Raw genomic sequence first — 26,035 nt, 5'->3', positions numbered from 1 at the left:
GAAAAGTGATTTAAATCAGAGTGCCGGCACAATCACTGTGTTGAAAGCAAGTCATCCCTGTGGGAGTCATGAAAACCCTGGCAACTGGAACCCGAAGCCAGGAACTGCAGGTGGGACAGCAACGCCTTGCTCAGGCCGGGGCGAAATGTGTCGTGGGTCGTTGACGGCACGATGATCTTGCTTGCGAAACTTGGCTGGACCGTTGTTGTCGAAACCACCACGCCCGCCAGCGAGATCGTTGCGTCCGAAATCTGCACGTTCACTGAAGTCATTTCGTCCGTTGAAATTACCACGTCCGCCATGGTCTCCACGGGCATTGAAGTCACCTCGATTACCGAACCCCCCACGACCACCACGAGGGGCATCAGTCGGTACACGTCGGCTAATGGCTATGTTTCGTTAGTCGTGTGACGAAGGAGGGATCGGTATGCATACCTTTTGAAGAAACACCTGCACCAATCTCGATGTCAGGCTCTTCGATTACCATGCCTCCTTCTAGTGGCCGGCCACCTGTTCCACCATGCTCAGCGGTCAGAGCCCACTTGCGATCAGCATCGGTAAGACGAGAAATGGGAACTACACTAATTCCCGTGGTGTAATCACTACAGTCACGAGGACCAAAGCCGACACCCCATCTCGTCTAGTATCGTTAGTAAATGAGGCAGGTACTCAAAGAACAACATCCTTACCTGGCGCGCTTTGGACTGCGCAGCGGGATCCTGAAGAGTGTCCATACCCTGTTTGGCAGCAACAGCATCCGGACGGGTCAACATCTTGACGAAGGCATGTCGCTTATCCTGATTGACAATACATGTTTGGACTCTACCGAAACGAGCGAATATGCTTCGGATCTCACCTTCCGTCCCACCAGCACCACCTACGAATAATGTACGACTGAGAACCCTGATGTGATCGCGCGGAAGAGTTTCGTCCCACTCAATATACTTTGACTGGCCATACGCCGCTCTAGGTGGACTCGGTTGCCGCCGCGGCGGAGAACGCTGGCGATATTCATTACGATCATTACGACCTCCCCGCTGTTTACCACGACCACGACCGCGCTCACCTCGCTCAAAGCGTTGTGCATTGCCTTCAGGACCTGCATTGGGATCGTACACACCATATGTTGGACTCTCCCGCCGATTCGGGTTCGGTGGAGATCTCACAGGCGATCGTCGACGTTGATAGTCAGGCGATCTGCTACGATCTCGCATTCTAGTATCGTTCAGATCATATCTGTCTCCCTGGTTACCGTTCTGTACAGCAGGCTGAACCTGTGATGTCTGTGCAACAGCCGGAGGCGGCATAGGCATTCCGCCATTTTGGGCCATAGCCAATGTATTCAATGCCTGTATTGCCTGATCGGGTGGGATAGAGCCAGCAGTCATGGCCTTTAAAATCTGAGTCACGATCTCATTCGTACCAGCAGGCGGAACAGGCATGTTAGGCTGCCCAATTACTCCAGTAGGTGGCGGAGGCATAAATCCAGGAGGTGGGGGCGGTACCATATTCTGCTGAAAAGGAAATGGAGAGGCTGCTGCAGGTGGGGGGTTAGTTTGCCCATTATGCTGACCAACGCCAGCGAGCGCGGCGAAAAGAGCACCTGGGTCCTGCGGAGGTTGGGGCATAGCTACAGGTGGTGGTGGTGGCTGTTGGTTAGTGTGGCCGTTGAAGACTGGGGCTGAGCCGTTGCTCTTAGGCGGCTCTGACGGCGCTGGCACATCTACGTTCCCTACTGGTTAGCTATATGGAGACTGAAGTACGGGCCGTGACCTACTATTTTGGCCTCCATTCAGCTGTTGCTTGAAGCCTGCGAGCATGTCGAGCGGGAAGGTTTGGCCACGCTCCCATATGTCTAGAAGTTTCGAGATCTTCTCTTTCTGTGTCTCTGGAGCTGACTGAATCAAGTTGTGCATCATAGCTGGAAGCACGTCTCGCATCATTTGCACTCCTGAAGCATATGTTCCTTGGGCAGCATGCTTAGACACGGTCTGACCGGCCTGCTTAGCTCTCTCAACCCATTGGCGGGCGACTGCATCTACGACGTATAGTACTCCTAGCTTGTGTGTGGCGACGCTGTTCTGAAGCTGTTGGGCGATCTTTTGAACGATTACGGAATGAGACTATATGTGAGTTGAAATACTTAGTACGGTGTCCCATGTGCACGAAAGATGTGTAGGAGGTCCTCGCGACTGGCATACCTGGATGTTGTCTACGCATAGCTGCGTGATAGCCTTGATCTTGGTTGGTGTGACACCGGGCGGCTTGAGGGCCTGTAGTGACTGCAATTGCGTGCCTAATTCGTCCATGGCTGCCATGATTAGGTTCAACGAGCCAGATCAGACTTGATGCGAAAGAAAGAGACGTGTCGGTGATAGCGTGCTATAAGAGTTCAGCGCGGTGGTGAGAGAACCGAGATGGCAAACGCGCAAGCACTTTACTCGAACCCGCAAGATGACAGCCGAAGCGGACAGATCTAGGTAGTACGATGACTGGAGAACGAAAAGTGCAGTTGAGCGAGCTGAGCGCGAGATGCAATGCGCAGTGGGGGGATTGCGCTGACGTGTTGTGTAGGGTGAGGAAGCGGACTGTTGCGCGATTCAATCTAGAATGCGACCGCGCGCAGAGATTGAGATGCGCCAGCGATTTCTACGAGATTCGCAGCGAACCAGAGTTCAAAGAAGCAGTGGGGATAGGTCGCAAGAGTTGAGGCTGATCTACGTCAAGGGCGCAGTTGCAGTGCAGGCGAGTGAGACCTGTGTGATGGAGTCCAGAGGGATGGCTAGGTGCCTCCTTCGTGCCGAGTTTGAGAAAATGGCGCTAGCAGCCGACACGTGACGACATGATGGAGTGCTCCACCCCAGCCCGGACTTCCAAGGCTGCTGGCCGGACGCTTGCAGCATCTGGGAGCCCTGCATTTGTTGACCCAACAATGTCCCGGCCTTTCTGTACATGTGGCCTCTTCCAGTTGTATGACCCACAGCAGAAACTGTGCCTTGCATACGGCATACGAGCATTTTCTGTCTGCATGTTCTTTGCTGCAGTCTCCAAGCACGACTAATGCTATGCCGAGGCGATAAGATGTCCTGTTACATGTTCCAAGCTTAGCTACTCCATACCATGGCTTGTATACACGGACATGGGCAGTAGCGGCTACGTAATCGATGTCGAAGCACAAGTGGACATGGGCACGACGACAACATGAGTTCTCCCGGTATGCTACATGCGGGCCATTGAGTGAAGGCATTCTTCACTCGACAGCAATTGTCCAGGGGATCCCACAGCTCCGGAACTGAGGGACTTCCGAACGTTGCCCGCGCGGGTAGTATTCCTTTCGCTGCATGGTTGCGCGACCATGACGACCGTGCGAGCTCCACCGATATTTTCTCGCATCGTCCCGATCGCAGCCTTTTAACTCGCACCCATCCACCCGCCCTCTTGTCCTTCCTCACACATCACTACAATGGCATCTGCTCTACGACTGTCGAGCGCTTTCCGCGCTGCCGCCCCTCTGCGGACCACAGCCTTCAATGGCCTCCGCTGCTACTCCAGCAAGACTCAGGTATGCCCACTTGCTTTCTCCAGGCTAGGAACTACGCTAACCAAGCCAATTGCAGTCGCTGAAGGAGACCTTCGCCAACAAGCTGCCCGGTGAGATCGAGAAGATCAAGAAGCTCCGCAAGTACGTGCTGTCATGCCCGCGCCCGCCGCAATGCACCGCTGACATCATATCCTAGGGAGCACGGCAACACTGTTGTCGGCGAGGTCACTCTCGACCAGGTCTACGGTGGTGCCCGTGGCATCAAGTCCCTCGTCTGGGAGGGTTCAGTTCTTGACTCTGAGGAGGGTATCCGCTTCCGCGGCAAGACCGTATGTTCTAGCATTTTTTACCGCTTTTCTGGAACCGCTGCTCATATGTGATAGATCCCCGAATGCCAGGAGCTCCTCCCCAAGGCCCCCGGTGGCCAGGAGCCTCTCCCAGAAGGTCTCTTCTGGCTCCTCTTGACCGGCGAGGTCCCCTCCGAGCAGCAGGTCCGCGACCTCTCCGCTGAGTGGGCTGCCCGCTCCGACGTCCCCAAGTTCGTCGAGGAGCTCATCGACCGCTGCCCCAGCGACCTCCACCCAATGGCTCAGTTCTCTCTCGCCGTCACCGCTCTCGAGCACGAGTCCAACTTCGCCAAGGCCTACGCCAAGGGTATGCACAAGTCGCAGTACTGGGAGCACACCTTTGAGGATGCCATGGACCTCATCGCGAAGCTCCCCACTCTCGCCGCCAAGATCTACCGCAACATCTACAAGGACGGCAAGGTTGCTCCCATCCAGAAGGACAAGGACTACTCGTTCAACTTGGCCAACCAGCTCGGTTTCGCCGAGAACAAGGACTTCGTTGAGCTGATGCGCCTGTACCTCACCATCCACACCGACCACGAGGGTGGCAACGTCAGCGCCCACACCACCCACTTGGTTGGATCTGCTCTCAGCTCTCCTTACCTGTCTCTGGCTGCCGGTCTCAACGGTCTTGCTGGTCCTCTCCACGGATTGGCCAACCAGGAAGTCCTTGTCTGGCTCCAGAAGATGAAGAAGGCTATTGGCAACGACCTCAGCGACCAGGCCATCAAGGACTACTTGTGGTCCACCCTCAAGGCTGGCCAAGTCGTTCCCGGATACGGCCACGCTGTTCTCCGCAAGACCGACCCCCGCTACGTCTCCCAGCGCGAGTTCGCTCAGAAGCACCTGCCCGACGACCCCATGTTCAAGCTCGTCAGCCAGGTCTACAAGATCGCCCCCGGTGTTCTCACCGAGCACGGCAAGACCAAGAACCCCTACCCCAACGTCGACGCCCACTCCGGTGTCCTCCTCCAGTACTACGGCCTCACTGAGCAGAACTACTACACTGTTCTCTTTGGTGTATCCCGTGCGCTCGGTGTCCTTCCCCAGCTCATCATCGACCGTGCCGTCGGTGCCCCCATTGAGAGGCCCAAGTCTTTCAGCACTGAGGCTTACGCCAAGTTGGTTGGCGCAAAGTTGTAAGCACGTTACTGCAACGTGCTCTACAGTCAGGAGAATGTGGGGGAATTTGTTTGACATTCTAAGATACCTTGTCCTGTGTAGAATTGCAATGTAAGGATAGGGAATGGGAGCGTTACGGCGCTATATGACTACTTTTCAGTAGACGACCTGCTGTAATCTCATGTCTTGATGACCAGAAATCTACTCTCCATGAAGTTCACCATATTGTGTTTCTGTGCACGACAAATGCCGATGAGCACGTCCGGAGATGATACGACTGCACGAGTTTGGCCCAATTGCAGCGGTGCAAAAAGCAACGAACGGTGAGAAAAGTAACCGGGATAGTCGGGGTGTGGGTATCCCCTTTCGTTGAGCGATGGGGAACCGATACGGATCGTTGAGCTGTGCAGCGCGCCCGACGCCAATCCGAGACCCAACAACTTGCAGTGCAACTGATGTCGTATGGAGTCGTACGTAGAAATGGCAAAAGCAAGCATGAAGACTCTCGCATTGGAGGGAGCGACTCTGCACAGGAACATGGATTGCAAAAGCAACGGTAGACCCCTCCAGCATGGTACAGAGGTGCGGAAAGCATGAGCGGGACATGGCTCTTCCGCCAAGTGGCCGATAGCCTCAGGGACAACCCCAATTATAGCGCGCCCGGACGGCGGTCAACCAGAGCAACACAGACCACCTCGCAAGCTTATACCGTTTTTCTATGCATCCCTTTCCTCTCTTTGCTCACACACTTGATACCACTCACATTTGCGACGAAGCACCCTTTTGCCTTGGTCAGGCCGCATATCTTCGACAAGAGAACCCCAGAGAATGAGCTCCACACCTGCGACGGGCGTCCCCAGCATGGCCAGGAACGGCCCGCCAACGCTCGAGAAGAAGCCGGTCAAGTTCAGCAACTTGTTGCGTGAGTCTGTCTGCAGATGAAGAGTCTTGATGTATGCTGACTGAAACCACAGTTGGTGCTGGTCTCAACATGTTTGAGTAAGTAAACACAGCCCACTTCGACCCCAGGACAGGATTGGCACTAACTGAGCCCTACAGAGTAACAACTCTGGGACAGGTACGCGATTCTGAGAACTACGTGCTTTCTGGAAACACACTAACGCTGGAAAATAGCCGTTGGAGGTCGTCAAGACTACCATGGCTGCCAACAGGTCTGAAGGCTTCTCGGGAGCTATTGGCCGCATCTGGGCGCGTGGAGGTGTTCTCGGATGTCAGTACACGTTGCGTGACTTTCAACACTTGTCACTAACAAGCATGCAGTCTACCAGGGTCTCATTCCATGGGCCTGGATCGAAGCCTCCACCAAGGGAGCCGTCCTCCTCTTTGTCGCTTCAGAAGCCGAATACTACGCCAAGTCGTTCGGCGCTCCCGACTTCCTTGCTGGTATCTCTGGTGGTATGACGGGTGGTCTCGCGCAAGCCTATGCCACCATGGGTTTCTGCACTTGCATGAAGACGGTCGAGATCACAAAGCACAAGGTCGCAGCCACCGGCGCGAAGCCCCCGGGTACGCTTGAGACCTTCATGCAGATTTGGCGCACGGAGGGTCTCCGCGGTATCAACCGTGGTGTCAACGCCGTCGCGGTGCGCCAGGTCACCAACTGGGGATCTCGCTTTGGTCTGTCCCGTGTTGCGGAAACAGGTATTCGCAGGGTCATGGACAAAGAGCATGGCGAGAAGCTCTCAGTGGTTGAAAAAATCACTGCTTCAGCTCTCGGTGGTGGTTTGAGCGCGTGGAACCAACCTATCGAGGTCATCCGCGTTGAGCTCCAGTCCAAGACTGTTGATCCTAACCGCCCCAAGAACCTGAACGTTGCATCAGCGTTCAAGTACATCTACTCGAACAACGGTATCAAGGGTCTTTACCGTGGTGTTACTCCCCGCATTGGTCTTGGCGTTTGGCAGACGGTCTGCATGGTTGCTCTGGGCGATGTGTAAGTTTTGCCATCACTACCACATGTTCGCAGACAAGCTAACCAATCTTTAGTGCCAAGGAGGCTGTTGAGAAGCTCACCGGCGACAAAGTCACTGCGAAGCATTAGATGGCGTTCGGAGTCTCAATCTACCGGGTTTGATGTTCAAGCTATGATCTATTCAATCGGGTTGCGAAGGCCCTCGTCTTCGTATGGGAGAACACGACTAGAGATATATATGACTATTATGTTCATATCGCGCAATAACACTATAATACCAATGAAGCTGAAAGGCCTCTGACATGGAAATCTGTTTTCGATCCTACGTCCATGTGTGAAATTCTGTGAAATTCTGTGAAAATGCACCCTATACAGCCGTTTCCCAGCACAAAGAAGATTGACATTTCTGGGCTTTGCTTTGTGAAACAAATCCTTAATATTCTCACGTTGTCTTGCCTGCGTGGTCTTATGGGATACCACTCTGACTGGAGTGTGCGTTACCACTCACTAGATCAGACTTCTCCATATCCTTGGGGTAGTCGCAGCACGTTGAATTGACCAATCATGAGACCGTGCTCGACGCTAGCTCACGTCACACGCGTGCGACCAACCCACGTTCCTTCTCTCGTCTTCGCTCCTGTATCGCCTCCCTCAAGGCAAGAATGCGGTATTCGCTATGTACCAACGTATCGCTTGTATCCCAACGGGATATCATCGCGGAGACCAAAGGGTGAGTTATTTGCTGAGTTGACTAATTTGCTTCTCAAGACGGCCGTTGACCCAGAATAGTTTCCCGACAAAGTCGCACAACCAAGTTTGAGAGGATGGCGTTGCGACTTGACGGCACTTTCGCATCGATATAATCTCTATTTCCTCGCCTCTGTCGATGAAGTTCATGTCTATCAACCCAGTTTTCCCGATCAGAATTTACCTAGCGAGGCTGAGCTTGTCCTACATCCGCCCAAAACTGGTGTCGTTGGACAAGGGATTGACCCTTCAAACCCTCACTCTATTACCCGTATCCTTGTTGATTATCTCGGCAATGAAGAGATTCTTCTTCTGGCCTGTGACGACGGTGACGTTATCGGATACAGAATTCAAGAGATCCAACGAACACTCGAACACAGGACCAATCTGCAAGAGCCTATCAACGACGATAGCATCCATGTGTTCCTCAACCGTAACGTTGGTGCGAGTGCATGGGGCTTAGCGGTGCATCGGGAGGCCCGCATCATTGCAATTAGTGCGGTAATGATGATTTCCAAGTCTCGCATGCGCCCTGCTCTTCTGACCTTGGATAGAACACTCATCGTATCACCATAATCGCGTATGCGCTCGCTTCTGGTAGCGAATTGGACACCTCAGACCACAATGCCTACGGGCTTTCACCGCCTGCTCCTAATTTTCCATATAGCAGGCAAAAAGATGATGTTTTTACTCTCTCAGCGACAAACAACATCCCTGCGCTGTCGTTCTATGGTGATTCTGGGCGTTGGCTTCTGAGCAGTTGTATCGATGGCAAAACTGCATTGTGGGACTTGAATTCAAGAGAAGAGGTAGCCACGTTTCAGCTGGGCTGGTGCGCAAGCGCGAGCGATCTCTCGACGCCGCCTCGTTACTTTCGCCACAGATTTCTGTGCGAATGCCCAGCCGCTCAGAATGTACTCCATGGCGCCTGGGGTACCATAGCACTGGATATACGATCAGCGTATGAGTCGTCCTCAGCGGAAGAATTTACTCCAGCTGCCAGTACGGCCGACTTTATGGACATCACCAATCAGAAGGAACGCTTCCGAGTTTCGAACCGCACCTCTCCATTTTCCGAGTCTAGCGAAAGTGAATACGATTCGGAGGCCGCAGATGATGGAGACGACGGTACAGATGACGAACAACCCGCACAACCTTTTGCGCAATTGATCCAAGCTGTAAGTCAAAGCGTGTGCACAAAGAAGCCCAGGTCATCTTGTTTGTTGCCACGGCTCAAAGTATACCCTCAAAGTACACACAAAGAGATTCTTGCCAAACGACATAGTACTAACTACATGTTTGCTATTAGATGGCAGGCGAGCTTCATAACGGCGACACTACACAACCGCTCATTCAACATGAGTCTCACCTGCATATGTTAGCTCAGCTGGGAATATTTTATGCGGCCCAACCCGTAATCAAAAGACCTTATCGCGTAGTCAAGAATCCAAGACAGCTCAAACAACTCAGTGGCACTGTAAGATATATATTTTCACCTTCTCACATCGCTTCAAATTGACCAAACTAGGATGCCATCATTGCTCCTTTTCTGATCTTTACGAAGGAGGACATTTTTCTTGTTCAGGGCTCATACAAGACATCCATGAACTATACCCTCAATCAAGTGAGAATTCCAATCTACGAAATGCAGGTGAGATACGCACTGACTTCGTACACCGATATTGCAGGTTACTGCTATGCAGCGACCACTACATCCGGGCCGATGGGTAGAGACCCTCACCTCTCAAGATCGACACTGCTTCTTTTCTCAGATACCTGAGCTAGGCATCTTCATAGTCGGATCTCCGATTGGTCATGCTGGCGTGTTCAGCTTATGTTTTACTAAGCGCGAGGACCACGAACAGCCACGGTATGGATTCAAGCTCGAGTATTTGTTGCCCTTCCACAAAAGCGATCAGACAAAAATTACTGGAGTGCCGCAGGGACGACTGCTTGGTATAGCTGTAGCACCCATACAAGGTACGATGCAGAATGTTCATCTATACATCCAGTGTCTAACTTGTGTCTGATCTAGGCATGTTTGACGTTCCAAGAGACACTGAAGCATTGGAACAAGAGAAAGAGACATTGCAACCAAGGCGATGGCGCTTGTTAATGTACTACATGGATCACACCGTATTGAGCTTTGAGCTGTCGAGGATGAGAGTGGACGAGTCACCGTCCTTGAGCGATATGGTTGTTTAGCACTTCGTATATTGTATCGAGACTATCAGTAAGTGTAGAATGGTTTGGTTGTCTCTTGGCTTCCACTTCCTCATGGCACTAAAGCTGTGATCGCAGAGTGATGTTCTGAAATCCCTAAATCGGCACTCGACACTCAAGTGCTCCAAAGCTTCCAATATACCTCCAACTGGCGTAAAGCTCCAAGACTACTCCAGCTTAACTACTCGCCTAGTTTTGTATCCACTTCGAGTACCCTCCTCCACTGCCTCACCGCCAGCCGCTCCTTCTCATTTTCCTCACTTTCCTCCTCATCGTCCGTCTCCTCAGCTTCAGCCTGCTCAATCATGCTTCTCAACTTGTCCGCCATCGCCCCCTTGGCCGGTATACCCTTCATCAGCAACGTTTTCACATTCTCTCGAACTCGCTCGTCGTTCATACACAGATACAGCGTCGTGAGATGTGAATATGGGCGTAATAGAGGGCCGATCAGAGCATATGAGTCGATTCCAGAGTATGAGATTAGGAGACGTCGAATGCGCGATAGAGTGGTAGGTGGAAGGATGGAAGATAGCGTCGTGAGACGAAGTGTCTCGGTAGTGTTACATGCGGCTGTAAATCTAACACTCAACCAGATAATATCCAGGTTGAAATTGAAATAGAATCCTTTTTCCTCCTCTTCTTCATCTTCTGGTTCGCCAATTTTCCGTCCGTGAAAAGACAACAAATCGGTGAAGGTGCTTGACGTAAAAGTAACGATCTCTCCACCTTCATGTGCGATACTGAAGCTCCTGGCTTCCTGGTTTGTGGAGAAGAGAGGCGGAAGTGGAGGTATATAGCGGAGGCGAGGGGTGTGGTCAATGGTGTTATAGGTGTGTAGTTCGAGGAAACGAGTCCGTGCTGCTGGAGCGGCGAAGGACCAGATCAATAAGCGTACCTTGGAAGGCAGGTCGGCGAAATATTGAAAGGTGTTCAGCGTTTGGCCTGTGGTGCTGGTGGAGTCGTGACTGCCATGTTGATCTACGATGAAAGTGTTGACATGTTGAGTAGACTGCGTTCCCAAATGAGATGACGAAAGGCGATGGACGTCGCGGCCACTGTATTTCGGATCGTTCTCATTGTCGATGTCCATTGCGCCAGAGTCTGTACTCATGAAGCTTTGAGAGGGAGAATCGGTCGTCATGATGGCATCTTCTGACAATTCCTTCACCTTCAACATGGCCATCATGGTGTCGAAGGACCTCTTCAACGGATTGAGTGACATCGTTGGTGATTGCAATTGATGTGCCTGGAGATGTGCGCTTCGCGTGTTTTAGTTGTGTCAGAAGTGAGAAGTTGCGGTGGATCAAGGACAGAGCCATTTGCGTCGATATTGCGGTGTCAGGTGAGAGCATGTCTGGGTTGTGGTGACAATACGCGAGACTACAGACGCCTCGGTGGCGCGTAGTTCCAGGCTCTAGGCCGCCATTGTAAGCGCGTGGTGACGGATTTGCGTTTCGTCTCTACTTTCACTCACGATGTTGAGTATTCTGTGAAAATTAGCCCGAGTCCACCCGAGTACAGGTGAATTCGCTCACTTATTCGAAAGCAGTTGCCGAATCATTGTATCAGATGTTAGTAGTTGTAGGTAGTTTCTCAGGTGCTCCATCAGACGTTTAGACGACTGGATACGTCTCTGGTAGAATCATTCGCGTGACGCGTAACTCTACCTCTTCATAGGTCACGTGTCTGGATAGCAAGAACCTTGATGATGTGATAGTAATAGAAGGAATACAAGTCAAGAATGGAACAAAATGGTTTTGTACTGGGTCTTAGTACCACAACTCCAAGCTCATTCTGCTCCGTGCTGAAAACATTCCGATACTGGAAATGCTGAGTGACTCCTTCTATACCAAACGCTATTACTGTGGCTTCTGCAAGGCAGCTTTGAGAACCAGCGAATTCCTAGACCTCTGGCTTGAGCAGCAATTGGTCTTCACAGGTCTTGACAAGTTCGGGGCAACCTGCATTGTTGGGCTTCATTTCAGAGCGTAGACAGGGTATCTGAGAGAAGAAGGGATAACCAAGACGTAATTCAAGAAGACTTGCGGTTATGACAATTGCAGAACGATCAAAGTAGGTGATTATGTATACATTGGAGAGTATTGTAGGGTATAATTTGTGCAGGCGTTCGTACCATGGTTGGGACTGGCTAACAGGACCCAGTTGAATTCTTGTCAGGCCCGAATTTTACTCCTCCAAAATTTCCGACGGCCAAAAAACCCAGGCAAAAACTGCAAGCAGTTTCAACCCACAAGCAGTCCACAAGGCACCTGCAAGGCCTACACTACTGTGGGCATATAGACCACCAATGCAAGCTCCCAGAAGCAGCATCGCTGGTGCACCAATTCTCCTGTTACGCTCCACGTTCGACAGCTTGAACAACTGCGGATCGGAAAACAGATCGCAATAGTTACTGGTGAGCACAACACTAGTGAGACCATTGTACTTCAAGGCGCGCGACGTAACCGCTTGTCCACTGGACTGGAAAGCAACCGAAGCAAGTGGGACAAGCATCTGCCAATGAAGGCCTTCCTTGGTATCCTTTCCGACCGTCGCGATCAATGCCGCTACGGCGATAAGCAGCATCTGGAAAGAATATGAAACAATGAGCACCCATCTCTTGGCAGGCGAGAAGTAACGATGAAAGCGCGCGAAACAAAACGAGCCCGCACAGAATGCAGTAATGGACGTTAGGGCCTTGATCCAACGAATGCCCTCAGATGGTGCAACAACACCCAGTCCAAGATAGACGGTATTACCTGTTTATTGGTAAGCTTCTGGTTCATGAAAGATGGCGCGTCTTACTCACCCGTCTGCATGCTCACGAAAGAGCCCCATATGAAGACAGCCGAGCTATCCAGTAGGCCCGTAATAATGTAGCAAAACAACAAAACAAGGTCTGCCCAGTTCTTGGTGACATCGCAGTTCATGTGCCGTTTGAACCGCTGCACAGTCCCCATGTTATCCGACTTTCCGCCGGTGGAGCCATTTCGGCCGAGAAGCGGCGTTTCTTCGTCTGCGCTGCTGCGTGTGGCGTTTCTGCTGCTCATGGTTGCAGGCGCGAGGGAGAGGAGGTCGTGCTGTCGAATCCTGGGAGGGTTGCGAAGGCCGGTAGTTATGTCAATTGGAGCGGGGTGCAGATTTTCGCGCCAGCGTAACCGGGAAGACGCGTGCCAGCGTGCAGATCGACAGGCACTTGGACTCAAGCTTCAGTCAAGCTTTGGATGCTGGCAACGGAAATCGCAGGATAGCTCAGGAAATGTGGCTGGTACACCTTCCTGATGTGGCTTTGCAATGCGTTTGGTGTGCGGGGAAACGGTTTTCAGTGGGTATGGTGCGTGGAAAAATGGTGATTGACGAGCGGAGATGCCGCGGGAAGGACCAAGTGATGGTTTAGTGTCAAGCAAGCATCATAAATAATAATGGCTGCATCTGTCGTCATCGGAACACGGCATTGGACGACGCGCAATGCACGCGGCACGTCAAAAGGGCGACGTCTGCCGCGTCGACAACGACTTGACGCTGTGATTCCTTTTCAGCTTCTGCATTCCAAGTCAATTGAAGCAATCATGCATTTTCCGTCGTTGCTTGTCGCGCTTGGCGTATGTGGTGCTGTTGCAGCGCCTTTGGAGCAACAACAACCACTCCCTGGTAGTGCGCGACACCACGCTGGGCCCAACAAGGTCTTCAATCCATACAAGCCTGGCAACAATGACCCCTTCGACAAGAAGATTGACTCCCAAGGCGACAAGCTTCAACCACTGCCATACGTGAGTTCGACACTGAGATGCTTGTTCCGCAGAACAACAAACATCAAGCCTATAGAGAACCCACACACTAACCAACTCTGCAGCGCAATGGTGACGGTGCGAGTGTGTTAGGACCTCGTAACCGCGCCCGCGAACGACAGAACCCGGATCTTGTCCGCCCACCCAGCACCGATCATGGCGCAATCCCCAACATGCGCTGGTCTTTCGCCGATTCGCATATCCGTATCGAAGAAGGCGGCTGGACACGTGAGACGACCGTTCGCGAGCTGGGTACTAGCAAAGAGCTAGCCGGTGTCAACATGCGTCTCGAAGAAGGTGTCATCCGTGAGCTTCATTGGCACAAGGAAGCTGAATGGGCCTATGTCCTTGAAGGCAAAGTCCGCATTACTGCTCTCGACCCCGAGGGTGGCTCCTTCGTCGACGACTTGGAGAAGGGTGACCTCTGGTACTTCCCCTCTGGTCACCCTCACTCCCTGCAAGGTCTTAGTCCCAACGGTACCGAGTTCCTACTGGTCTTTGACGACGGCAACTTCTCTGAAGACTCCACATTTCTGCTTACCGACTGGATGCGACTCACACCCAAGTCAGTCTTGGGTGAGAACTTCCGCGTATCGCCAGAAGTCTTCAAGGCCATCCCCGAGAGCGAGAAGTACATTTTCAAAGGCTCAGAGCCTGGTTCCATTGACGACGAGGTACCAAGCAAGGGTAAAGGATACAAGAAGTCCAAGATCCAGTTCACCCACAAGATGCTGGCTCAGGAGCCCGTTAACACAACTGGTGGTCAAGTCCGCATTACTGATTCGACAAACTTTCCCATCTCCAAGACTGTCGCTGCAGCACACCTGAGTATTCAACCTGGCGCGATCCGTGAGATGCATTGGCATCGTAAGTCACTTACCCACTTATGCCTGACGTCTCACTAACTCATTTCCACAGCTAATGCAGACGAATGGTCGTTCTTCATCGCTGGCCGCGCCCGTGTGACTATCTTCGCCGCCAAAGGTACAGCACGTACTTTTGACTTCCAAGCCGGTGATGTTGGTGTCATTCCCCGTAACATGGGACACTTCATCGAGAATCTCTCCGATGACGAAGACGTCGAGGTGCTGGAAATCTTCCGTACGGACAAGTACCAGGATTTCAGCTTGTTCCAGTGGCTTGGTGAGACACCGCAAAGGCTTGTCAAGGACCATTTGTTTGCAAACAGCCCTAAGGAAGCGGAAGAGTTCGAAAAGGCAATTCGCGATGCAGAGAGGGATCCTATCAAGGATACCGAGGTCGAGGAGGAGGACAAGGAGGAATTGTAGAAACAGGCGTCGCTATGATATGATGTGAGACGAATGGGAGGGCAATTGGGTTCTCGTTATGGCAGATGAGGATGGCGAACGGTTATTCGCTGTAGTCATTCCGCTTGTGGTACAGTCTTCGAACGTACACTAATACATGTTCTATTGACACGAACGCTGATCAACAAATGATCTTGTTACTTCTATGCGTTGGAAAGTCCAGTGGAAGCCTTTGTCATGTATCACTGCGATGAGTAGAATGACTGTAGCGTTACGATCTTCGGCATTCCAGCAAGACGGATACAAAGTGTGAGCAGTAACACTGGCATTGACGCAACAATAGGAACAAGTTTCATCAAACCGAGCCTACATTTGTGAGCGAAAAGCCGTTGGCGATGGTAGAAAAGTACGCCTATGGGTTGGAGGCTAATGGTAGGAAAAAGAAACTGACTGGAGGAGAGGCCGAGCAGCCACACGGTTCGTTGTTGAGGAAACAGATGGGTGCGGACTCTCAGTACCCTGAACGTCCTTCAAGCCTGGCCATGACCCCTGGAACGAATTGGCTTTCAATATTGTGGCTGCTCGATGCCAACATCAATTTGCTAGCCTATTTTGATGCACGTTCAACCCTTGGAGGAAGAATGTCGAGCACGTGGAAGTCGTCGATCAAGGTTGAAATGAGAGACCATGGCGCGCACAAGAGATCGAAGAGGTGGAAATGATGTCGGCATGCATGGTATTGTTGATGGATCTGAGAGGATATGTGGCTTCAGTGTAGCCGCAATATGATTGGTGGAAGAAGCGGCAACCGTTAGGACGGCCCGGGGACGATCGTGTGAACAAGCACGTAACAGGGATTTCTCAAAGACAGCTTTATTATTCCTTCGAGCTGTATTGCCCAAAATCATTCGCGCCATGACAATTATCACCGCCGGAAGTCGAGTATTTGTCACTGGCATCAGCGGTCTCATCGGCTCCCATGTGGCAGATCATCTACTTCGGGCCGGGTATCGCGTCCGAGGCGCCGTACGGAATCAGGATGAGGCAGAAATGATGCATTCCATCTACCGAACGCGTCACGATCAGGCAGAAGATTCCTTCGAAACTGTCATAGTCGCAGACATGAAATTGCCAGGAGCCTTCAAAGATCTTCTCGCTGATTGTGAAGGCGTCGCCCACGTCGCGTCTGATTTGAGCTTCAGTCCCGACCCTAATGTTGTCATTACAGGGTGCGTCAATGGCATCAAGGCGATACTGGAGGAAGCTCATTCGACACCGACCATCAAGAGGTTTGTCTACACCTCGAGCAGTAATGCAGCAACTAAACCTTTGGTGGACGAGGCAAGACATGTCAACTCAAGTTCATGGAACGACGGTATTTTAGACGAAGCCTGGGCACCACCACCGTACCATCCTGAGCGTGCTTACGCTGTGTATGCCGCCTCGAAAGTTGCATGCGAGCGTGCAGCTTGGGCTTTTGTGCGAGAACAAAAACCGAGCTTCGTCTTCAACACTGTACTTCCAAACTACACGTCTGGCATCATATTACAGCCTCTCAGTGTTGCAGGCGCAGGAAGCACCGCGCGTTGGGTGCGTGACGCCTTTGACCATCCTTCCGAAGAGGAATACGTAGCAAAGCTGCGGGATGATAGTCCACAATGGCAAGTCGATGTTGAAGACATTGCAAAGTTGCATCTTGCGGCGCTCATATTTGACGAGGTCAATAGCGAGCGGTTGTTTGGTTTTGCCTTTCCTTTCAACTACAACAGCTTCCTCCGTGTGTTCCGAAATCTAGCACCGGACCGTATGTTTCCAGCCGACGAACCTGGGAAAAGGATTCCGAGTACCACTGTGGATTTCCAGAGATCCATTGAGTTGTTGAGAAAGTTTGGCGCAAACGGTTGGGTACCATTTGAGGAGAGTGTTCGACGTTCATGCTTGGGTACATATGGAGACGGCTTCGTAGCATACAATGGTTTTGTTGGTTGATCGTGTCTTCTTATGCCACAGATCTTAAGCATCTTTTGAAATCTTGCCTAGTATCCCTGTGTCTCATTGTGTAACGAGCGGATGTTCATCTCACGCAATTCGCACAGATCGTGTCATTATGGATTGATGCCATATCCATCACTCAAGACGCTATAGCTGAGCCTGGTAGACAAATTTGTCGTATGAGCCTGATCTATGACAACACATACGCTGTCTGCTCTTATGTTAGGGCCATCTGAGGACGACACCGGCGTCATGAGGTTCGTCGACGAGCTAAGCCAACATCCAATAGTGCACTTTGATGACAAACGGGAGCTCATGTCTGCTGATTGAGAAGCCATAGACGAAGAAAACAACACGTCCAACGGAGGCGCTTAACGACGCTCTGTGTAGCCTTGTACAGGCTTTTAAGAGCCTGTACAAGTTCTTGCATCCTGCAAGTGAGCTGTTCGAAGACCCAAGCTCATGGTAGTACTGATATAGATTGGGAAGTGGTTTGAATGACAAGTTCTGCAGTCTCGCGCAAGACAGGAGATTTAGACTCCATACCCGGGTACAGCGAGTCGTACTAAGACGTATAGACAGGGTTCGCAACAGGGTAGATCTTGCAGTATAGAGCACTGGACATAGTCCGTGCAGTAGAAGCAACGCAGCAATTCCGTGACTTCTACATCGAAGCACCATCTTAGTGTCTGAATTGAAATGTCCCAGCTATAGCAAGCTGCCTCAGCTAGTGAGATGACCTTCCGAACCGCTATATGTTGCCATGGATGACTTGAACAACAAACTTCACTCGGCAGACAGCGGCATGACTCGAGATCTTTTTAACGGCAAAGAACTGCACGCCACCAATCTCATTAACCAAATATCGCGCATCTTCAGCACCATGTACATAAAAGGAAAGCTTGCGTTCCAATTCTTATCGTCCTAAGATTGCGCCACGAGCTTTGTCCACCGCGAACACCGAAGCCTTCAGATAATACAATTGCCTAGTAGAATAGACATGCTGAAGGAGTCTCTCACATGGTCGTGGCTTAGCGGTGGTTAGCCAACACGGGGCCAATTGCACCTGCACACGAGTTGGTAACCCGCTCATGTTCAGACTGGAAAAGGTAGCTGGGCTGACTTGTGCTCATGGTCAGATGGACTGATGGTCATTATCGGTTCAAGTCTAGTCAAGGTGGCTCATTCATTAGCCGAGCGAGCACTGACCTCGAGAGCCTAGACCTCCGGTTTTGGCTTCCAGCCCAATGAGCTTCTCGCATGCTCGAATGAAATTTTGGTCATGGCCAGTTTACTTCGTGGTCATAGTCCGATGAGCTATTGTGTACTTTCATGGTCAGTCGAGCTAGTTTCATGACCAGTCGGACTAGAGTCCGAACGGAGTTCAGCATGCAGCCAAACTGTACTCAAAATCAACTGAGCTTCGTCAATGTTCTAATCAGCCCCTCTATGATGTCACATTTGTTTCAATGACTTCTTTTCCGGCACTCGCCTTGCTTTTGCAGCTGTGTTGCGCCGCAAAGCTTATTACATTGGTTGATGACGGTTCACCACGTGGGCGGGCGAATGGTTTGTTGTACCATAAAACTCGGGCTCTGTGTTGTGCCCCTAGCTTTTTTATGGCCTTGACGGTGTTCGGCGCGCTGCACGTATTGTTGTCCGAAACGTTCACTGTTGCCAAAACAACACTTACCCTGCGGAAAAAGCTTCTTCGTGGTTTCACGTTCAAGATTGGATGCGTACTTGGATAGTCACATGTCCGACCATCTCTATTGATGTGGCTCAGCGTCTACGTTCAATGCTTCTCTTCCAGGCTCGACTAGGATGGCTCCCAAGCCACAAATTGAGCATCTCGTCAACGGTGGACTCGTGGGCTGCAGCCTCTGCTTTGTATTGTTGCAAGACAGTGCTGAGGTCGCTGTGGGAGGCGCGGAAGCAGAGGTCGGATATGTTGATAAGCGTAGTTACGGGTCGTTCGGCAGACGCATTGCTGGCTGTTGATGAGTGATTGTGTCCCAGCCCACCATGCGCTGTTGAAGGCTTGTAGGTTTACAATGACTGACTGAACCCTGGTATCTCGGCGCCTAGTGTCATGCCCGAGCAGTAAGCTCAGCAAATCTTCAGGTTTTATGAGGGGTTATAGGCGATCATGTTGCGGTTGTCGTTCTTCGGCGGTAAGCTGACTCTGTTCCATCTAGATTGTACCTGGTGCAACCGGTAACTCAACAATCGGGGTCGGTCTCTTCATGGTGCCCGACGACGATGACGCCCATGCTGACGCAACACGGCAGGCGGTCAGAACCTTTTCGTCGACGTATTCGTACACGGGGGTATGGAAATGGTCAACTACGGTGACATAACGAGTAGGTGACGCGCTGAGGAGACTGAGAATGAAAGCGGGATTGGGTGTGAATAAAGGGAGGGGCATGCATGCAGGCGGCGAGCCATTGCAGGAGGGGCCAGGAGTCGTAATTGGAAAAGCACGTGGAAGGGGGGCACTGGAGCTGTTACTGTAGAAAAGCACACAGCACGTTTGATGTGCACTGCTAGCTGCGTACGGGGGGTGATTGTTGCGAGTACGCGCGGCGCAGACATGTGGAGCGTGGTGATATAGCGCATGGGGATCGATACGCAATACGATCTAGGTGCGCTCTCGAGACTGCTTTTACGGATACGCGCTTGAGACAATCGGGACCGATGGGCCGTTGGCCGCGCTCAGGCGCACAGCACGCGGTGGCGCTGTGCCAAGCGTGTCACCCGCTGTAGAGTGGTGACGGCGCTGGTTGTGTCGCACATGGACCGATAGCCAGCTCCCTGAGATGGTTCGAGGGTGGTGTGGAGAGGGCAGGGCCGACTGCAGAGATGAGAGGGAGAGAGGGCAAGAAAAGGGTCTCGAGACAGGCAGGCGAGAGCGAGGCCCCATTGGCGGGTCCGCGTCCAGGCGCCCATGGCCACTCAGAGGCGTTCCCTGTTGCGGGGCGACAGTCCCGCAAGGGCAGAAGGGGTCTCTCAGGGTCCACGCTACGCCGTTTGCAGCGCCAATCTGGGCCTTCGGCTCTTCGTTTCGTGGCGGACCCAAGGGCTTGGCGTGCATTGTGAGGATGGTCCTGCGTTACACCTGCCTAGAAGGGGCCCGTGGGCAGCTGGAGCAAAGGAAGCCGTTACCCACTCCCCTATTCTTCGTGCAGCGACGCCGCTAATCTATACGGTGCGCTGCGAGATTGATCTCCCGTCTCCCTCAGGCGCTCGCGGGGCTTGAACCAGCTGGGCTAGGCGCGAGCACAATGGCGGATGGATTGCGAGCTACAGGCCTTAGGGCGGCCCACTGTGCGGTACCGTTGCGAGCTCCCCTGGCTGGCCTTCCAGTCGTTGGCTCCTCCGCGCTTCTCGCGTGCGTATGCGTGCCACCAGAGACAGACGTGACGTACCTGAACAGCTCCGCCCCCTTCGCAAGCAAACGCTCCAAGATTTTGCCAGGCCCGTGAACCGTGCACACGGCGTAGGCGGGAAATCTCCCCAAAAAGTACCCAGGTTCGGTGCCAGTAGGTATTCCCTCTGCCGTGCTCCTGTCTTTCGTATATATCCTGCTTCCCGCTGATTAACACGCCGCCGCCATCCCTCCCCTCTCACAACCAGCCCGAGCAATCATCATGTCGCGACACCGAATAATCGCGCCCGCAGAGATCGAGCGCCAGATTGCCCAGGGCGAGCCGATTGTGATCCACGAGGGCTACGTCCTGCATCTCGGAGAATGGATCGATAGGCATCCGGGTGGTCGTCTCGCTATCCTGCACATGGTCGGAAGAGATGCGACAGACGAGATCAATATGTATGTAATGCGGGACGAGCCTAAATCTACTCCAGCCCTACCAACTCTACCCTAAAAGGCAAAGTCCGCCTATACCATGTCGCCGGATGTCTGCGGAAGCGCTGGGTAAGCACACCAGCTTGACCTCATACTGACCTAACAACAGCTACCACACCAATAAGGCCCTGCTTATGATGACAAAGCATCGCATCGGTCGTGTACAGCTGCCCTGGGCCAACTTCGAGCCTCCAATTCGCTCCCCCGATTACTACATAAATCTCAAGGAGAGAAAACGATTGGCCGCGGCGCCAGAATCCGAAAAGTCTCGTCGCGGGAGGAGCGTCGACCTAGGATCCGTGGGTCTACCCCACACTCCCGAGCACCATTTGCCCTTACTAACATGAACCAAGGCTGCCGCCATCATCAGCAAGAAGCTGATCGGAAAGCCCGATACTTGCGTCTACCGCTCCAGCAGCCGTCCGGCAAGTGATCCCGAGAAGCTCCCTCTTATCCAGAGCGAAGATGAGGCTGAGACGCCCGTCATCACCGCCGCAGAGGAGAAGAAGAGGCACAGGGAGCAGTATGCCATTGAGCAAGAAGAGAGGGAGATAGAAGAGGGCCTCCGCGACAACCCTTCGCTCGACGTCGAGACGCAAAAGGCCATTGTCCAAAACTACCGTTTACTTCACCAGCAGTTCAAGGACGAAGGCCTGTACCAATGTCGCTACTCCGAGTATGCCAAAGAGTCGATCCGATACGGTCTTCTTTTCGCTGCTTTTGGCGGTTTCCTCTACATCAAGTGGTACATGACCTCTGCCGTCTTCCTTGGTCTTTTCTGGCAGCAAATCATGTTCACAGCACACGACGCCGGCCACCGTGGAATCACTGGCAACTTTGTCGCAGACACACTTATCGGTGCCTTCATTGCAGACTTTTGCTGCGGTCTTAGTATCGGCTGGTGGAAGTCCAGCCACAATGTGCACCACCTCGTCACCAACATGCCTGAGCACGACCCCGATATCCAGAACATCCCCTTGTTCTCCACCTCTCCTACTTACATCAAATCCATTCTGTCCTCCTTCTACAACTTCCAGTTTGTATGGGATGCAGCGTGCGATGTTATGGTCCCCTACCAAAAGTACCTGTACTACCCCATCATGGCCTTTGCTCGTTTCAACTTGTACTTCCTAGGCTGGTTGCATCTAGTCTCTCCGCGAGCTGCGCAACTAGGCGCAGCATGGTGGACACGACATGTCGAAATTCTCTTCATGTGCTGCTACTGGTACCTCTTCGGCTACCTTCTTGTCTGGATCACACTGCCTACATGGCCGATTCGTGTCGGATTCGTCATCGTCTCGCACATGGTTACCATGGTCTTGCACGTACAAATCACCCTCTCTCACTGGGGCATGCCCACCTCGGATCTCGGACCCAATGAGTCTTTCCCTCAACGACAAATGCGAACCACCATGGACGTCGACTGCCCACCGTGGCTGGACTGGTTCCACGGCGGTCTACAGTTCCAGGCCGTCCACCATCTCTTTCCTCGTGTGCCGCGCCACAACCTCCGCCGAGGCCAGGAGCTCGTCCGCGAATTTTCCTCCAAGACTGGTGTCAAGTACAACTGCTACGGCTTTGTTGAGGGCAACAAGGTCGTCATCAGTCGCTTGGAGCAGATCTCGCAGATGGTCAAGATCATGGTCGAATGCCAGAACCACATGGCTGAGACTGGTGAGAGCGGGTTGCATTAGTACGCGCAGGCGCGGAATCTAGTTTCCTTTTGCTGGTGTGTATCAGCTTCATGATGATGTGTTAGACTTATAGACCTTATCTCCTTTGTAATGTGCATAGTTAGCGAAAAAGAGGCTACATCAAGAACACTACGAGCAATATACACGATATTTGCATATTCTACTCTTTGTGCATGTTTCTCCCATGCGATCTTCTTAGGCCGACTTGTGAGATGACAGAAGAATCATGTGTCAGAGTTCACTCGAGCAATAAGGGGCGCGTGGTCGGACTGACCCGTGTCTGTCATCGCACGGTCGTGGATACCGGATGTCTGGTCTCGCAAGCCGAAGATGCGCGCGTCCTGCCTGCCAAGTCAGGAGAAGCGGCAACCGAGTCATCTAGAGTTCGGTAAATATGTATAGTCAGGTAGCCCCCGACTCATGGACTCCGAGCAGCAATCTGCTTTACTTTCATCTCCGACCTAGCTGGCTCAGTAGGCGTTGTCGGGTAGCTCCGCTGCCTCTAGCTACTTTCAGGGTCAATTTTCTCGAGCATACCGAGGTCGTCAATGCCCAGACTTTACTACCTACTAATCACCAGCAATGCGGTATCCTCATTATGGTGCTCACATTGAACTATACACACACTGGCAGACTACGTGAATAGCAAAGTAACCCTACCCTCAAATGTATATGATGTCGTTGAGTAAAGGTGGATCGGTGACGTACATTTCTTTGTGCTTTCCGGCTACGAAGCTCAGAGTCACTGCCCCTCGACGATCCCTGGGTGATTTGTTTGTGCAAGCGGTCGGTAATTACACAGTACTCATGGGCCTACCTCCTGCACAGCAAAACGACCAACTAAGGTAGGGAATTCGGCTTATGCCAAACTCAAAGAGCCTAGTGACGATTCACTTACGAGCAGCAGAGAAGCTTATTGCCGTAGATTATTTTGGCTCAAAACTGTGTGGTCCCCTTGTCTGCTGGATTTGACATTTTGATCTACACATACTAATACAAATTACGAAGTCGGAAAGCCGCCGTCGAGTGTGGCAGGTCCCTATTTGTTATGCAGTCAGCAAAGGCGAAACGGTCGCGAACATAAAGCGTGGAACGTACCATCCGCACCAAGTTACGGTTGGTGATCTTCCAGCTTCCATCCTTCTGCCTGGCCCACGTGTCTTGATACTGAGCCTTGTCGATCAAGACCTTGCTATTGTCTACAGGGTTCGCAACGCCGGTGTAGGGGGTGAAGTAGTGCGTAGCCTGGAAGTATGTAACGGACACAGCGCTGGTAAGACTGCAGATGTGAATCAGTTGCGTGCCGAGGTGATGCTGAGTGGAGACAAAGTTGTTCAGACCGGGCGCCAGGTTGTCAATGATGGCTTGTACACCATTCAGTACACCGATGGGGTCAGAGTAGTTGGCACGGGCGTCAGTAGTGAACACCTTTCTCAACACTTCGTAGTTGCGACCATCGATGGCGAGCGCATAGAGCGCCAGGGTCTGACGAACAGATTCCGTCGCAATTGGATCAGGGAGAGTCTGAGGCGTGAAAAGCCCCGCCAGATAGCTGAAGCTCACCGGCCCAGGTGCAATCTTGGGGCAGTCGTTGTTGCCCACACTGGGGGATGCGATTGAGGCGCTATCGTTGTCTTGAGCTGAAACAAAGGGTAAAGCGAACAGAGCCGCAATGTGCAGTGTGGATGCGATGCGCATTTTCATACAAATACGTAGCAAGGATGTGGGGTTGGGATAGGTATGGTTCAGAAGAACGTGGGTGGAACAACGAATCAGAGTCGAGCAACCAACTAAAGCCTTAGAATTTGAAACAGATACTAGATGGTTGGGTTGGTAAATAAGTTTCGTGCTAAGGGTCGATGCCAGGAAGAAGTAGCAGAGAGTGAGAAGTTGTTGATGCCGGTCGGTGGTACCTATGTATCACGCTGTAATCCTACGCTAACGGTATTTGATTCTCACGAACCAGTACCACGTTGATGGCTGATTCTGGATGTCAGTACAGTCAGATCTTTAGACGTTGAGACTGACAGCAAGACTGAAGCAACATTGCCTCTCATGCGGGGCGTATCTTGGCGAGATTGGGTGGCGGGGTATCATTGCAGCGATCAGGCCGTACCGTACCTCAACCTTTTCCAACTTTTATCGCAACACCTGCATAGACAATGCATGTCTTTCACGAGTGCAGTTACCTAGATAGGTCTAAGTAAGTAAATGCGTGCTCTGGAGATATTCTGCAGCGCTTCTCCTTGACCTTTTGTTCGTGCGTTGTTTTTCGCATGGGATGCTGCCTAGGCACGTGAAGGATAACGTACAGCGCAAGTTCTTCTGAAGGGAAGTTCTTTGTCGACGAAGTGTACAACAAACATTTTCCTGACGTGCTTGCTTCGATTGCGATGGTACTTAGGTGCCATCTTCGCCAACCGGCTAACAACGGCGGAGTTTTCCAGAGCCACGAGCACTCTTCATTTCACAATCGAGTCAAACTGTATGGAAACGCTCTTCCGGTGCGAATAGTGACTGACTCAACGATTCAGGGACTGCTGTAGGTCGAACTAGTGTTTTCGAAATGGCCTTGTAGCTTTCCAGGCCTATATCTGATATTAACAAGACAAGAAAATCTTCAGCAACAATTATATGACTCCCATTAACCAGCTCTTCCATGTTGGTTCAGCCGTTCCAAGGTTACGTTACGATTTGTTATTTTGCCGATATTCGATTTGGAAGAGCTGAAGGGCATGCTTGCTATTGGGGACATCTCGCTAGACAACATGAATGAAAGAAGGCATGCCGAGGCACTGAATAGCGACCCCCGTAAGGATTGAGCAAGATACTCACCAATAGTGCCTTAGCCACTCGCGGACATTCAGTCACGGCATCGGAGGGAGAGTCTCCTACTTATGTTGAGAGCAGTTGAGGTTCGTGGTAGGAGAAGGGGAGGCAAGCTTCGGTAAAGATGAAGCTTTATTAGGCTGAGAAGCTAAACCTTTGAAGATGTATGCTACTGAAATAGATGGGGATCGTCACCAGAGTGAAAAGCCGCACTTCATGAGTATTAAAGTGGCCCAGGACCATGTCCATTTGTGGGCGGGAACGTCTATGAAATCCCATTATAACAACGATACTCGAATGAAATACTGACTATAAGTATAGATTGCACTTTGGCATGCTGCTCGAGTAGCTGAAGGAATGGGGTGAGCCTCAACGAGAAAACATCAATCCATCTAACCACTGGCACAGTGTATAGACACAAGTACCACGCCGATACTTCTAGGGATATCGATACAACACGATGACCCATGTTTTGGCAAAAACACGATGTCCCATTCTTGGGCTAGGGAGCCTGCTTGATATGGCAAACAACTCAACGAGACTGGCCGCGAGCAGGCTGCTGGTTCGACCAGTGGGCGGATACATTGATGGCCATGGATGGTACCTGCGTTAGTTCTGATGTCGTTCTCGGTAGCTGAAGCTCCAGGGCCGACTCGGCTTTCGCCTAATATGCGGTCCTTCGAATT

The 26,035-nt window shown here is 51.9% G+C and overlaps 9 protein-coding genes across 9 annotated transcripts; 5 read left to right on the top strand and 4 right to left on the bottom strand.

Moving 5' to 3' along the window:
• Positions 1-66: 66 nt before the first annotated feature.
• J4E82_000124 (uncharacterized protein) lies at positions 67-2,309 on the bottom strand (the record flags this gene model as incomplete). The annotated part of the gene is made up of 5 exons (XM_051726447.1): positions 67-389; positions 436-640; positions 690-1,723; positions 1,778-2,123; positions 2,202-2,309. 5 exons carry the CDS (start codon positions 2,307-2,309, stop codon positions 67-69), a joined length of 2,016 nt encoding a protein of 671 aa, XP_051593629.1.
• Positions 2,310-3,463: 1,154 nt separating this feature from the next.
• On the top strand, positions 3,464-5,031 carry J4E82_000123 (uncharacterized protein; the record flags this gene model as incomplete). Its single annotated transcript, XM_051726446.1, has 4 exons — positions 3,464-3,562; positions 3,618-3,682; positions 3,738-3,870; positions 3,925-5,031. 4 exons carry the CDS (start codon positions 3,464-3,466, stop codon positions 5,029-5,031), a joined length of 1,404 nt encoding a protein of 467 aa, XP_051593628.1.
• An 807-nt stretch (positions 5,032-5,838) lies between these two features.
• Positions 5,839-9,895, top strand: J4E82_000122 (uncharacterized protein; the record flags this gene model as incomplete). Its single annotated transcript, XM_051726445.1, has 11 exons — positions 5,839-5,932; positions 5,985-6,009; positions 6,070-6,088; positions 6,145-6,241; positions 6,292-6,964; positions 7,018-7,054; positions 7,733-8,191; positions 8,245-8,928; positions 9,219-9,314; positions 9,379-9,670; positions 9,726-9,895. 11 exons carry the CDS (start codon positions 5,839-5,841, stop codon positions 9,893-9,895), a joined length of 2,646 nt encoding a protein of 881 aa, XP_051593627.1.
• A 199-nt stretch (positions 9,896-10,094) lies between these two features.
• Positions 10,095-11,135, bottom strand: J4E82_000121 (uncharacterized protein; the record flags this gene model as incomplete). Its single annotated transcript, XM_051726444.1, has 1 exon — positions 10,095-11,135. The coding sequence occupies one exon, from the start codon at positions 11,133-11,135 to the stop codon at positions 10,095-10,097; it is 1,041 nt and encodes a 346-aa protein (XP_051593626.1).
• A 965-nt stretch (positions 11,136-12,100) lies between these two features.
• J4E82_000120 (uncharacterized protein) lies at positions 12,101-12,963 on the bottom strand (the record flags this gene model as incomplete). The annotated part of the gene is made up of 2 exons (XM_051726443.1): positions 12,101-12,672; positions 12,723-12,963. 2 exons carry the CDS (start codon positions 12,961-12,963, stop codon positions 12,101-12,103), a joined length of 813 nt encoding a protein of 270 aa, XP_051593625.1.
• Positions 12,964-13,482: 519 nt separating this feature from the next.
• J4E82_000119 (uncharacterized protein) lies at positions 13,483-14,990 on the top strand (the record flags this gene model as incomplete). The annotated part of the gene is made up of 3 exons (XM_051726442.1): positions 13,483-13,683; positions 13,767-14,568; positions 14,620-14,990. The coding sequence occupies 3 exons, from the start codon at positions 13,483-13,485 to the stop codon at positions 14,988-14,990; spliced, it is 1,374 nt and encodes a 457-aa protein (XP_051593624.1).
• Positions 14,991-15,884: 894 nt separating this feature from the next.
• J4E82_000118 (uncharacterized protein) lies at positions 15,885-16,958 on the top strand (the record flags this gene model as incomplete). The annotated part of the gene is made up of 1 exon (XM_051726441.1): positions 15,885-16,958. The coding sequence occupies one exon, from the start codon at positions 15,885-15,887 to the stop codon at positions 16,956-16,958; it is 1,074 nt and encodes a 357-aa protein (XP_051593623.1).
• A 3,653-nt stretch (positions 16,959-20,611) lies between these two features.
• On the top strand, positions 20,612-22,520 carry J4E82_000117 (uncharacterized protein; the record flags this gene model as incomplete). Its single annotated transcript, XM_051726440.1, has 3 exons — positions 20,612-20,790; positions 20,936-21,125; positions 21,180-22,520. The coding sequence occupies 3 exons, from the start codon at positions 20,612-20,614 to the stop codon at positions 22,518-22,520; spliced, it is 1,710 nt and encodes a 569-aa protein (XP_051593622.1).
• Positions 22,521-23,520: 1,000 nt separating this feature from the next.
• On the bottom strand, positions 23,521-24,224 carry J4E82_000116 (uncharacterized protein; the record flags this gene model as incomplete). The annotated part of the gene is made up of 2 exons (XM_051726439.1): positions 23,521-23,559; positions 23,619-24,224. The coding sequence occupies 2 exons, from the start codon at positions 24,222-24,224 to the stop codon at positions 23,521-23,523; spliced, it is 645 nt and encodes a 214-aa protein (XP_051593621.1).
• Positions 24,225-26,035: the final 1,811 nt, after the last annotated feature.

Source organism: Alternaria postmessia (assembly GCF_024291825.1).
Source record: "Alternaria postmessia strain BMP 2775 chromosome Unknown scaffold_1, whole genome shotgun sequence".
Taxonomy (NCBI): domain Eukaryota; kingdom Fungi; phylum Ascomycota; class Dothideomycetes; order Pleosporales; family Pleosporaceae; genus Alternaria; species Alternaria postmessia.
The sequence above is the reverse complement of the archived record's forward strand: the minus strand, read 5'-3'. Positions and strand labels throughout refer to the sequence as shown.